This window comes from Octodon degus, unplaced genomic scaffold, assembly GCF_000260255.1.
Source record: "Octodon degus isolate 3935 unplaced genomic scaffold, OctDeg1.0 scaffold00073, whole genome shotgun sequence".
Taxonomy (NCBI): Eukaryota; Metazoa; Chordata; class Mammalia; order Rodentia; family Octodontidae; genus Octodon; species Octodon degus.
The window spans coordinates 9,133,018-9,146,577 of NW_004524649.1; the positions used below are offsets into that span (position 1 = coordinate 9,133,018).

At 40.7% G+C, this 13,560-nt stretch overlaps 1 protein-coding gene across 5 annotated transcripts in view; it reads left to right on the plus strand.

Moving 5' to 3' along the window:
- Positions 1-13,560, plus strand: part of Kif16b (kinesin family member 16B) — a 299,092-nt gene that overhangs the window by 139,731 nt on the left and 145,801 nt on the right. For all 5 annotated transcript variants that reach the window (XM_023720152.1, XM_023720153.1, XM_023720154.1 and 2 more), the window contains exons 13-15: positions 4,704-4,823; positions 5,740-5,791; positions 7,323-7,460. In XM_023720152.1, the coding sequence (XP_023575920.1) occupies positions 4,704-4,823; positions 5,740-5,791; positions 7,323-7,460 (310 nt within the window). The remainder of the gene's footprint in view (positions 1-4,703; positions 4,824-5,739; positions 5,792-7,322; positions 7,461-13,560) is intronic.

Here is a 13,560-nt window from a genome sequence, read left to right on the forward strand (position 1 = left end):
ATGTGAGTCAATGCCACAGAATTCCAGTAGTTACTTAAATATAGTTATCTGTAGAATAACTTTCCATAAAAAGATTCTAATACTCAAAGTTTTTGTCTGTTGAGGGGGTCATTTAAAAGTCACTCCCTAGAGTACCAGCTAATCAGCCATGATGCAGTGAGGATCAGGTACCAGTGCCATTGTAGTCACCTAGCCAACTCAGTGTGAGGAAACACAAGTTCTTAGAGTGTTCTTAATTTAATTGGGCAAACCCATTGCCACTGTTTTCATAGTTTCTCTCAAGTTAAATCTAGCTGGCAGGTGGGATTCTCAAAAGGGGAGAAATGTTTTTGTTGTAGATGAGCTTTTGTGCTGCTTTAAATGGCTTTGGTTTTGATGCTGGGAACTGACCCCAGGGCTTGGTGCTTATTAAAGCTGCCTGTACCACTGAGCCCCACCCCCACCCTGAATAGTTTCTGTGTTGGTCTTCACTTCCTCATGTATTCAAGAGAGTTGTCTAGTTTTTGAGGTGCCATTAAGGACACGTGATTATAAGAGATAGAACTCTTACCTCTTCTAATGGATAAATTTCTTTGTACAAGGGACTTTTCCATGAGCCATGACCTGACCCCAGCCCTCAGAGCCCCCCCAAATGTGGCAGAGGTGATTGTGTGTCCGCCCAGCACTGGACGCATGTTTTTAATTGAGAGGTATTTTACAGCTAGAGGAGTTGGGGGAGGGTGTGAAGAAAAACATACTGAGCATATTATTTGCAAGTGTAATGAAGTTCATATTGATAAAGTTCCAGATACAAGGATGTTTTGATCATCTTAGTCTGTAGTTTCATTTTCCTTCAAGCAGTGTTGTCTGCTGAAAGTTTTGTTTCTGCGCAAGATTTGTGTAGCTCCATGTGTTTGCCCCTTTCTCTTTGTGGGACCCAGTGAGCATGTGGTTCCTCCCCCCGCTTCCCCCCTCATGTCAAGTGTTCCATCTTATCCAAGAGGTGTTTCATAAATTATGTATAACAGTAGATGCCACTCAATAAATATTTTATATGTGATAGATATTTTTGTCTGAAATTACCTTTTCACTCAAGCCATGATTTAAACCCTCGTTTTCAGTTTTATGAGATGACACTTTTATAATATCATGTAGTTGAATGCAGCTTGAATGTCATAGAGCTTTAGGGCAACATTAATCATAAATTCATCTGCCCCTACTTTCAGGCCTGGGAAACTTTCTTCTAATTCAGGTGTTACCTGTTGTATGTGTAGAAGAGTGGAGCATGTGAGTGTGCGTGATTATATTTTTGCATAGGTGCATGTGTGTGTGTGTTAGAGATGGGTGGCAACAAATAATGCTCTTGACCTAATGGCTTTGAAACAACAAATTTCCAGCACTCTCATAGTCTCTTAGACTTAGTTCAAGGAAGAAAAAGAAGTGTTTTTCAATTTTCTTTTAAAAAAAGAATACTAAATTAAACTTGGATAGAGTCCAAAGCAATTTCCCCACCTTGAGTGGGAGCTGTTCTAGTTTATTATTCTGCCTTTCCTTTTTCTTTTTTTGGGGGAAGGGATGGAGGGGAGTACCTTATTATCTTTTTTTTTTTTTCAGAAAGAAAATATGTATAGCCCTAGAGTTGTGAATAGTCCCTCTCTTTTTCACGTGGACCTAGAGCCCAAAACAGTGCATCGCAAGGACTGCTGCTTTGTGTGCAGTATTGTCTCAGTTCAGAGCCACCAAACCTTCTGGTGGGGTCATTGAAATGGAGCTGCGTGATTAAGTTCTCTACCATAATATATATATATATATCTTTTAGAGGAGAAATCACATACTTTCTGTTTCCACTTGAATTCCATGGGCAGGAGGGGGAGCATGAATTCTGCCAGTATCTGAGCAGTAGAAGGTAAGGGTGGTTTTCTGTGGAGTGTACCTTTTAGTCAAGATTTGCAAAGGCCTTGGGGTAGTAAATCAAGGTTACTGAAGTCTCCCACCTCATAGCCTGAGGTTCTGAACCATGGAGTGGGAGCCTGGCTGATAACAGGAGTAATTGAAGAACAATGATCCGCTTCATTTCCTTTGCTTGAATCTAAGTTATGCATTGGTCATTTTCTCTGCGTATCTATTTAATGGTTGTTAAATTAAATTGCTTTCTTTCAAGTGGTGGTTTTTATCTGTGTTTTTTTTTTTTTTATTTTTAAAGTCATCTTTTCTTCCTGCCACTTCATTCCATCGCTCTTTCCCGTGATGCTATTCCAAGTCTGCAGCTGTGTTGAGACCTAGGGGCCTGTGGAGAGGAAAGCCTGAGGGGCACTTCTCCCACCACCCTGTGCCTGAATGGTTAGGACCTCCCTTGTCTGCAGGATTTCAGTTCTGCTCTGACACTAGCTTGAGAAGTTCCAAATCCTTTGCTAGAGCATGGTTGACTGTATATAGCTTGAATATTTGAATGACATTAAAATATCGTGAATTCATTCAGGGAACATAAGGAATATGAGTACATTCTGGCAGCACTGGGATCAGAGATGGGTAGGTGAGAGGAAAGGAGAGATTCTCTGGGAATGGCTCTGACCTACGCCCAGGTTAGCAGCTTAGAACTTGCCCCAAAAGTGCCACACTCTGAGCTGTGACTCAGGCTGAACTCAGCATGGCTCAGAGGCTGAAAATTTCACCTTTACTCTTCCAGAATTTGTCTACTTCCCACCTTGGCCTCCCCTAAAAGCCTGACACTAGCAGTCTTCTGTCCTGGGCCAGTTGGGCCTGACACTAAGATGCCAGGCTGCTCTCTGAGGGCTGCTCTGGGTGTGCCTTGTGCCTTGCCCCACCTCCATGTACTTGCCACGCATCCCTGTGTTGTGATGAGAGGGGAGAGAGACTCAGGCCAGGAAGAGGGAGCATGGTATTTGTTGTGCTAGGTGGAGGTGATATAGGGAAATGAAACTCCCAACCTGACCTGAATGAGTTCGTGTTCTCTAAAACTGAAGAATGAATTTTAGGAACAAATGGAGGTTGAGGATAAAACTTTATTGGAAAGGAAAGCTTCTGTCAGAGAGGGACTGAAGGGGGGCCTGAGCTGGTTGTCCAGGAAACTGTCTCTTTCAAGTTATTTTTATAGGGCAAAACCATGTTTGATCTTTAGGTATATGGAGTTACATGGGTATTGTTATGATTTAGGTCTAACATATTATTCAGAAGTGGGAGGAGGTTGGATCATGGGGCTGCTGTAATTATCAATAGATGATCCATCTATGATCATGGCTGAATGTGCTGATAGGAGGCTGACCCTGGTCAGATGGCACTGTGACCTGGAAAGGATGGATTTTTCTTTCGTCTGGCTGGCTCCTCCCTCCTCTATGGTTTGTGCAGCTTTCCTGGCATGACCTTTCATCATGCAGTTTCTTGGAGCCAGCCAGCTAAATAGATCTGTTCTCCTTTAAGTTTTAGTGTTGGGTCCCAGGGGTGGGATGATGGTCACCACAGGAAATTAGATGGATAGATGGATGGATGGATGAATCGATAGATAGATAGAGCTTCAGAGGGAGGGCTGCTCTGCTGATTTTGAGAGGCCTTAGCATATGGATAGCAGGTGAAGTCAGAAATCAAGAGGAATGTAGATCTGAAAGAGTGAATGTAGGCAGAGACCTAGGAATGGCAGTGTCCATGGAAGGTTTAAGGAAAAGGTAGGAACTGGGGAGCTGCTTCTTGAGGTGATTTTCTCTCAGGGCACAGAGAAATTGGTGGTAACTGAGAGAAATGCGGCTCACAGAACAGTGGGAAAGTGGTTGTTGTAGGTGATCTCTAACACACTTGTAGATAGAGGGGATGATCCAGAAGACAGGAGAAGCCAGGGATGCAGGAGATACAGGTAGCTCTTGTGCCAGGGATAGCTAATGTACAGCAGAGTTGCTTTCAAGAGGCATGCACAGGCTGTTGACCCGTCATGGTGACTGGAGAGAAGAGCCACTAATCAAAGAGATTCTCAGTTTGAAGGGAAGTAGAAGGTTCTGAAGAAGGGAGAAAGATTACTTTGCAGTGAGTGGTTCTAACATGTTTGCTGAGGAAAACAGCCTTTGAGATTGGCTTTGAGAAGATTACATATCAAGCTACGTATTTCATTTTGATTGAACTTTTTATATGTCCTAATTTCACTTTGTGTGTCACCTGCCAGAATTTCAATATGAAGCTTAAAGTCCATTTTTTTTTTTTTTTTGTGTTTTAAAATAAGAAATGCAACCTATACTGTGAAAGGGAAAGAAATTTTTTTCAATAGGAAGGAAAAGTTGGGATGAGGAAAAGGATAAATGAAAGAAGGGGGAAGACATTTAGGTATGTATGTATTCAGAATAATTTGGATAATTGTATTGTTGATTTCTGCTGGTCTTTTGAAAGGAGAAGTTAATGCTTAGTTTTTTTTACTTTGATTTTTTTCTTCTTTTGAATTTTTTATAACTTCATTTTTTTTTTTTTTTCTCTAGATGGATCTTACATGCTTGTATCTGGTAATCTGAACAACTAATTTAAAGATAGTGTCATGTAATACAGCAATAGGAATTGTTGAATTCCTATTACTTGGTTCAGTGAAATCTTACATCATTTGTAATTTTTTTTTCTAACACCATTTTATATTCTTTAAAAATAAAAATATAAGAAATGAGGTACTTTTTTAATGTGAGGTCCTCTTACCCCACGGTAACCTTTGCCTTTTCTCCTTTGTCTCATTTCAGGAACAGACACTCGCCCTTAGGAAGGAAGGGATTGGGGTCGTCTTGGATTCTGAGCTGCCTCACCTAATCGGCATTGATGATGACCTCCTGAGCACTGGGATCATCTTGTATCACTTGAAGGTGTAACTTGCTTAAGTGGAACATTTTAATTTTGTTTGCAGTTTTTTTCTGAGACATTATTAACAAGCTTTATTGCAATACTTTATGGCCACGAATACAAGTATTAGTATATAACGAGTCTTTGCACCCTTTGGAGATTCTGCACAGCCTTGGAATTGATGTTTCCATATTCATGTGCAGTGGTTGGCAAGCTAAATGATGAGTCAGTCCTTTTGGCTTCTAATCTGCAGAAACAGGAAAATGGGGGCCAGGAATAAAAGGGCAGAAAGACAGAGGAAGTAACAGTTGAAATGCGCAAGGCTGGGATTTGTTGTGTGCGCAGTGCCCTAGGTCCTTGTGGTCATTACAAGTTTGTGCCTCTTTCCTTTATTGCTGGCTTTGGTTCTGAGTAGATTTCTCATGTTTGGCAAGCAAAGTTCCATTTTATTTTATTTTATTTTTTTGGTAGAACAGGGGATTAACCTCAGGTCCTTGTGCTTGCCAGGGAAGCACTTATTCTACTGAGCCATCTCCCCAGCCCCCAGAAGTTCCATTTTAATGGTTGTGCTTGTGACATTGATTTTAATGTCCTCTCTTACCCATGCCTAAACTGGGAAAGATGCTACACTGGCCTCCCATGTATTATACCTTCAGACACACACAGCACACAGAGACAGCCCAGACTGTGGACAGAGTGCCTCCCCAGGCGAGGAGCAGGGATGTTGGTGGCACTCCTGGCATGAGTGAGTTGGTGACATGTGCCAGGCAGAAGCCTTGCCATTGCTGAGCAGCAGCCTCAGTAGCAGCACTCAGGGATGTAGGACAGGGCCCCATTGAGCTTGCCCATTGCATTGGCTGTCAGGCCTGTGTTGAGTGAGGACAGGGGAAGCAGGCACCCTGATCTCACTAAAAAGTGTTATTCGACTTTTCTTCCCAGGAAGGTCAGACCTATGTTGGTAGAGAAGATGCTTCAACGGAACAAGATATTGGTGAGACTCATTAATTTTCTATTCCTACTGAATTTTTAAAAGCATATTTAGTGAACTTTCTTTTGAATGACACTGGAATAACTGTAAAAAAGAAATATTTTCAAGGATAGTATTGACCATTACGTTATGTGTATCTCTGTAAGTTTGAACAGTACTCAACAGAGCAGTTCATCTAGTGAACAAACTGGAACTATGAATGCATTCTGCCACCCTGTGTACATTTTTCCTGTCAGTTTCCTCAGTTGTCACAGGGATATAGCAACTGAAGATGTGCCAAAGGTTACAGAGAATCTATAGCCTCTTCCAGGAAGCATAGAGACACTTCTCTGTACATAGATGGTGGCACAGGAGAAGGCACCCTAGCACTCACATGCGAGATGGCCTGGCTTGTGCCCTTCCCAGTGGTCTTCATGAGGCCCACAGAGGTTAGAGCTGAGCAGACAAGTGCTCGCCAGGCTTCTAGAGCATCATGTAGGCAGTGTGTAGACGATAACTTAGTGTGGTGGATGCATAAGTGTATGGGGCAAGGTGGGAATTGGCAGGGGAAAAATTATACTCTTTCAGATGTTTTGAGAATTGCTAGCTGTGAACCTGTTTTGCTGGCCCAGTGTAAGCTATTAATCAAGCCAATCCCAGCACACTCCTGTGTGTATTCCTATTTACTGTGGATAGCCTGGGAGAGCTGAAAATCAATCCCAGAAGCCCACAGATTCAAGCATTATTGAGTAGGCCTTGGCAGCAGGCCTTTGCTTGAATTATGCATCTGACCTTCAGGGTAACTCTAAATGGTGATGACTGGTAAGAACACATGCTTTCTGTGCCCGGAGAAGTTCAGTAGTGCATTGTGTGGAGGGAGCGGAGCTGCTTGGTCTTTATTCTGAGTTGCTGGCCAAGAACTTTGCCTCTAGCCAGACACTTCTCCTGTGCCAGGCCATTCCTCAGGCAAAAGTATCTAAGACAGACATGATGAGGGCAACCTTAGCAACCAGGTCCTCCAGGGGGCCTCAGAATTGGCACAGGTTATGGCCTGGGGCTTCTAGCACAGCTTCTGAGACTTTGTGGGCCTTCTAAGATCCTTGCTAGGCCATATTTGCCTCTGCTTTCAGTTCCTGGGTAAGGATCATCCCAAGTTCTAGACCCACAGAGACTTCCACGCTTGCATTTTTCTCTGGGCTTTTGTTAGCTTCTAGAAGAAAATTATTCAGAATCAGACAGAGTAGCTCAATGATACTCAGTTGTAAAAAGTTAATCAACTCCTCTCTCCCTGAGGAAGGACTAACTAGATGCCTGAGAGCTTGTTTTCTTGTGCAGTTGCAATCTGGACATGGAGCCAGTGGTCAAACAATACCTACATTTTCTCAGAGTGTCCTCCATTTTAGTTCTGTTACTGAGCATAAATGTTCACAGTACAATCCTTTTGTAGGAATGAGAGTATCCCAAATACAAAATCATTAGCCAAGTGGTTGGGCTCTATTGGGGTAAATGCCAAAGGGGGAAAATAAAAGCTTTCTTCTTTGTTTTTCCACCTTAGTTCTTCATGGTCTTGACTTGGAGAGTGAGCACTGTGTCTTCGAAAATGTTGGGGGGACAGTGACGCTGATACCCCTGAGTGGGTCTCAGTGCTCCGTGAATGGTGTCCAGATCATGGAGGCCACACAGCTAAATCAAGGTATTGGGCACTTGGTTCTCAGAGTGCTTTGTATATGTTGTTCAAGAAAATTGGTGACAAGGCAGTGTGAGGGCACACACATCTAAGAATTAACTACTGAGTGGGCATAAAGGGTGAAGACTGCTTTATTAGGCTATTTTCTTTTCTCTTTTGCTGTAGGGTTTCTTTAAAACCCTACATTTTCTTGTTGAACTAAACATGAACATATATGTAGTCATCTTAAAAGTTATTACTATTGTGGAAAATAACATTAAGGGATATTTACAGTTAAAAAGTATGTCTAAAATGCAATACTTCAGCACAAGGATTTCTTTTAAAAATTTATTTACATTATTTATATGTTTTATGACAGTTATACATAGAAGATTTGGTATTGTGTCTTTAGAAATAATATTAGAGAAAAGCTGTGATGATGGAAAAATTTTTTAATTGCAGAAACATTGGGTTGTAAATGTTTTTGTTAGTTTTCACCACTGTAACAATTGTGGAAGGTACTCGACTTGGAAAAAGAAAAGCTGTACTTTGGCTCACAGTTCTGGAGGGTCCCATCCATGATCCATTGAATACATAGGGCCTGAGGAGAAGCAGCACACCTTAGTGACAGCCAGTCAGAGTGAATTCCCTTGTGACAGGAAGTTAAAGAGAAAAAGGAAAGGGGCTGAGATTCTGCTGTCCTGTCCACGGGCACACTCTGTTACCTGAGCAGCTACCAGGCCTCACCTCTTAAAGAGTTCTGCCATCTCCCTTCCATGCTACCCTGGGACCCAGCCTTCACCACGTGCGATTTCGGGGGCCACTGAAGAGCCTCACTATAGTGGTGTCCATCAACCCTAAATATGTCACCATACATTTTCTTTAACAAGTCATGTTCTCCAATGAAGCCACAATATAATGCCCAAATTAGGAAATTCAGGCTAGTGTATTCCTACCACCTCTGAGCCTGGTACTGCTCACATGTTGTCATTTTTCTCAGCAGTGGACAGTACCAGTTAGCACTGTGTATTAAATCTGGGTGAAACATCTCTCCAGCTTCTTTTGGCTTGGAACAGTTTCTTGGCCTTTCTTGGACTTTGTGACTTAGGCAGTTTTGAAAGTGCAGGCCAGATACATGGTAGAATTCTTGTCTACAGAGATGTTTGTATCTAAGAGTTTAATCATGATCCTCCTGAAAATATATAGATATATATTAGGTGAACATTGGAGGAACAATATTGTGTTTTTCTTCGTTGAGGCACTGGACCAGCTTTGTCACTGTGAAGTTACTCTTTGCCCCTTTTGTTCTTAATCAACATACTGGGAATGCACTTCTAGACCATAAATGCCCTTTATCACACTTTTTTACTCATTGAGTAAAAATTAGAATTCATGTGGTTTTTCCTCTGAATTTTTATTTTGATGATTGCCAAAAGGTTGTTTTATTATTTTTTCTACATTTATCAGTTGGCATTTTTACTATAACAGAAACTGTCTCTTCTTACTACTTTTTTTTTTTTTTTAATTGGATACAGGGTCTTGCTACGCAGTTCAGATTTTGTAGTGATTCTCCTGTTTCTTTCTTTTTCTTTCTTTCTTTTTTTTGGCGGAACCGGGGATTGAACTCAGGCTCTTGCGCTTGCCAGGGAAGCGCTATTCCACTGAGCCATCCCCAGCTCTGGGGTTACAGGTGTTCGCCACCATCCCCAGTCTTGGGGCTGGCATGGCACACCTTGGGTTCTGGGGTGGACATGGCATGCAGTATCAGAGATCGAACTCGGGACCTTGTGCTTGTTCGGCAGGTGCTTAGCTTGCTGAGCTATCTCCCTAACCCTCTCACCACTTATTTATTCATTTATTTATCTAAATCATCTACAGTCACAGAGCTTGCTATCTTATATAGTAGGCTCTGATATGTTTTACCATTATTTATACTGATGTTCAAATTGTCCCCAATTTGCCCACTTGCAGTTCTTCAAACTGTGCCCCGTAGGCTCATCTTCTTTTGGTGAGCTCTTGCTTACTTTCTGGTACATTATATTCCAGGCTCATCTTGTACTTTCCATGCTCATCCTGGAATCAACCGGAGCTCCAAAGAGCCCTGGTTCTTTGGAGAGTGTGTAATGTTTAATATGGGTACTGTTGGAACTTAGTAAGCAGTTAGGGGATTATTTTTTTTACCCCCATTTAAAAAAGGGGGCTTCTAGCTTATTTAGTTTGAAGAAATTGCTTATGTGTCTAATTGTCTTATGGATTAAAGCTTGCTAGGTAAAATAGTAGATCTTCCATGCAATAATTTTATGAAGTTCTTTTATTTTAGACTTTTGCCTAAATGGAAAGTCCATATAAAGAATAAACATATTCAGTTGAATGCCTAGGGTTAGGAACTACAGTTTTGTCATACTATTATAGATACTTCTTGTGCCACTAAGAAAGTGGTAGCACTAATTGGCATTGAAGGTTAATTGTTGGACTTGTCTTTCCCTGAGGGGTACTCTTAATTGTTTTATGACCATGGTGCCATGGTTTTCAGATCAGATGGGCTTGAGTTCCTCTGGCGTTCAGCTGTGCTGCAAGTAGCTTTCTCAGTCTTGCTGTTAATGAAAGTGACATAAAAATGCTCTGTTCCAAGGAATTAAAATGCTGTGCACTGAGTGTACATGTCATTAACAAGTCTTAGGGCAGTGAGATGTGAGATGACTTGTGACTCAGGGAATTACCTGAGCGGAGTAAGATTGCAACTGTTTTTCTTGTTTTACTTTTTTTAAATTAATACCTTTAGAAACAAATAGCAATGAGACAGTTTCAAAACCAATTAGTAGGACAGTTACAATAATTAATATACTGCATATTGTTGTCTTCTTAGTGATTATTCATAGTACAAAATGCAGACATGATATCCTGTCTAAACACTATTAGTACAAATCTTTCTTCTCATTGAATTAAGAGAAAGTAGCTGTGTATCCTATTTTGAATATACAGATACAAAATGGTCCTTCATTTTTATCCCCTTTTATTGTTTAGTTTTGTCAGAGATGAGTATTCCATTGTCATTTAAATATTGTAGGTGCATGAATTCAGCAAAATATTCCAGTATAGTCCAGTAGTCCATAATAGTAGTGTGTTATCTGTAGGACTGGCAGTGTCAGACTTGAGCCTTTTACATCTCAGAATATTAATATGGCTTTACTTTTTCTTGCTTTACTTTATGCAAACTTTAACAGTGAAAGAGCCTATCCAGGGGATAGTATCTGTAGTCTTTCAGAAATTATGGATTAGAATCCTCTACATAATCTATCTTGATGTTTAAGGACTATCAATATGATAATTGGAGCATATTTTTAAAATAAAAGTCATATTTTATGTTGTTTGTGATTAAGAAAATAGGACTGGTGATGTAGCTCAGTGGCATAAGTACCTGCCTGTCAAGTGCAAGGTCCTGAGTTCAATCCCCAGTAGCCCCCTCCCCCAACAACAACAACAAAAAATAATCAGAGTGATTAAGAGAATATATAGTAAAAATGTAGGACTGAAGAATAGTGATTCCTGGAGAGGAGGAAGGAGTTGGATTAGCTAGGCTTTGTAATCCCTATGTAAAGACTGTTATCTGAATCAGATTTTACTGTAGCAAAGTATACAGACTTCATTAGAACATAATAAATGTGGAACACGATGAGACACAGTAGGGCTTCTGTACTCAAAAACCTATCTTGGCTTTTCCCCATAATCTTTTTTTAAAGTAAATTATAGCATTTTTGCACAGTCATGCTCTTACCTAAGCAGTTTCTGCAGTCCTATCTGCCAAATTAACAGGTGGGAGCCAAGATTCTTGGAGATGGACCCTGGAGTAGCTGTGTAGCTACAGTGTAGAAGCAGAAGACTGGACCAAAAAATCACAAGAGCCTGTTCATTATTGCTCATACGCACACTTTATCACTTTGAAACTTCAATCATACGTCTGTACTGCTTCATCTCTTTAGTTTTCCAGGTCAGACATGATTTGTACCCTCAGCCCTGAGGATCATAAAGTCCAGCCATCCTGACCTCCCACATTTGTCCTAATCCCAGTACCTGGTTTACTGAAGTGGTCACTGGCTTAGCACCTTTCTTCATCCACTGTCTCTTGGTACTCAGAATAGACCTCACTGGTATCTGGCTCATTGATTGGTTCTATGGTCAAAACAGCATTTTCTTTTTATAGAAGGAAAAAATAAATACAAAGAACCAAAAATGCAGATCCATGTTAACCCATGTTACAATTATTTCTAGCTATACTGATTCTGTAATTAACTGGCTTCCTGGTCTAACTTGTATTACCAGCAGCATCCAGTTCCACTACTAACTTCTAGTTTATGCTGATATTTGATGTTCAGATGTCTCTTCACTAGTAAATTGCTTGCATTTAAAAATGTGTCAGTTGGGCTGATCCATTACATAACAGAAGTAGTAATTATCCCTTCTTTATCTAGATTAGACAGTGTATATGAATGTAAAGTCATAGATTTGTCTAAATTTATCATATTGTTACCACAAGGGGCAAGTTTTATACTGATGCCTATAAATTTTCTTATTCCAGATTCATAAAGTATATTTCCCCTACATTAAATTGCAGATTTTTTTCATTTGCTAAAATGGAGAGCACTTGCTAATACCTGGAGCATGGATTGAATGCCATATGTACTGTGTATTGCCCATACCTGGCATATTGTGCTTTTTTTCCTCTTTTTGCCAGCTCAGCCTGCCCTGGGGGTGGGGCTGGCACGGCATGTGGTGCCAGGGATTGAAACGCGGTCCCTGCGGTTGTCTAAGTTTGCCTAAGCAGGCACTTTAGACCACTGAGCTATCTCACCGGCCCCTCATAGTTTTTGAGTGCATATGAAAAATAGCAGACTGAAAAAATTAGAGCCTGTTCTGACCAGGCTCTGTATTGATGTTTTCTCCATAGAATGAGTCCATAAAAAGACAAAAGTTGGCTGTGACCATCATGTTTTACCCATAGATGTGGAACTTTTCTTGGTGGAGGTTAAGCACCTAGAATTTTCCTTTTCTTCAAGTATCTAATGTAAAATGGTACAACAGTCAAGTATAATGTAACACAAAAACTGGTTCAGTCTTTGTCCTCATATTGCTAGGAATAACTCTTGTTTTAATTGTTTTTTTCTTTTTACTATAATATGTTAAAGCTGACGGTTGTTGAATATAATTAATCTTTCCATTCCTATCAGTGGACTCCTTTGGTCTTCTATTTGGTGTGTCAGATCCATTGAAGATTCATCTCTCATTTTAGAACTGTACAGAAACTTCATCTGGGAAATTCACACTTAGGTGCATTTGAATGTGTTATGGTTGAATGCCAAAATATATTTGCATCTGTTCAACTACTCTGAAAGAGGAAACAGGTGATTGTCTGCAGAGGAGAGTTGGGGTGCCTTTGATAAAATTTTCATCTGCTGGAGGGCTGCTCTTGAGTTGCTCAGTGACATATTAAAAATGACTTTTAGTGGAACTGAAAGGTAAAAAACTGTATAAGAGAAATTGTTTGTTTTAAAACTTTGTTCATTTGAAACTGCCTAGCTCTGTAACTATTTCATGGCCTTATAAGTAGTTTCTTGGCCCCTCTAAGAGCAGAACTGGACATGCAGGATGCCTGCTTGTACCATTGCACCAAACTTCATGAACTGGGTGATTGTTAACCTGCCCTTGTAACCGATGACCTCACCCTGCCAGCTACTCAGAACTGCTAGGCTGTTCTGTCTCGCTTTTGTGCCTCCTTTATGCTTCCTGCTTATGCATCATATAAAAGCCCTAGACTACCAGAGATTGGAGCCTGATATTCTGGGAGTGATTCTGATCACTGCCCATCAATGTAAATAACTCTGCCTCCAATTCGTGGTTGTTTTTTGTTGTTGTTGCTTTCCTGCTTGCTATTCCAGAACTAGAAAAATAAATAGATTTTCCAGTGGTTTTGGTATCTAGTTAATATAAGAAACCTAGTGTGCACTACACAAAACCAGAAGATTCCAGTGTCTGTCCCCAGTGGAATCTCCTATACTTGCCCCTAAGCACCCGTCAGATGTCTTCCTCAGATTAGAGACTTAAAAAATCTGATACCAATTGCTAACACAGG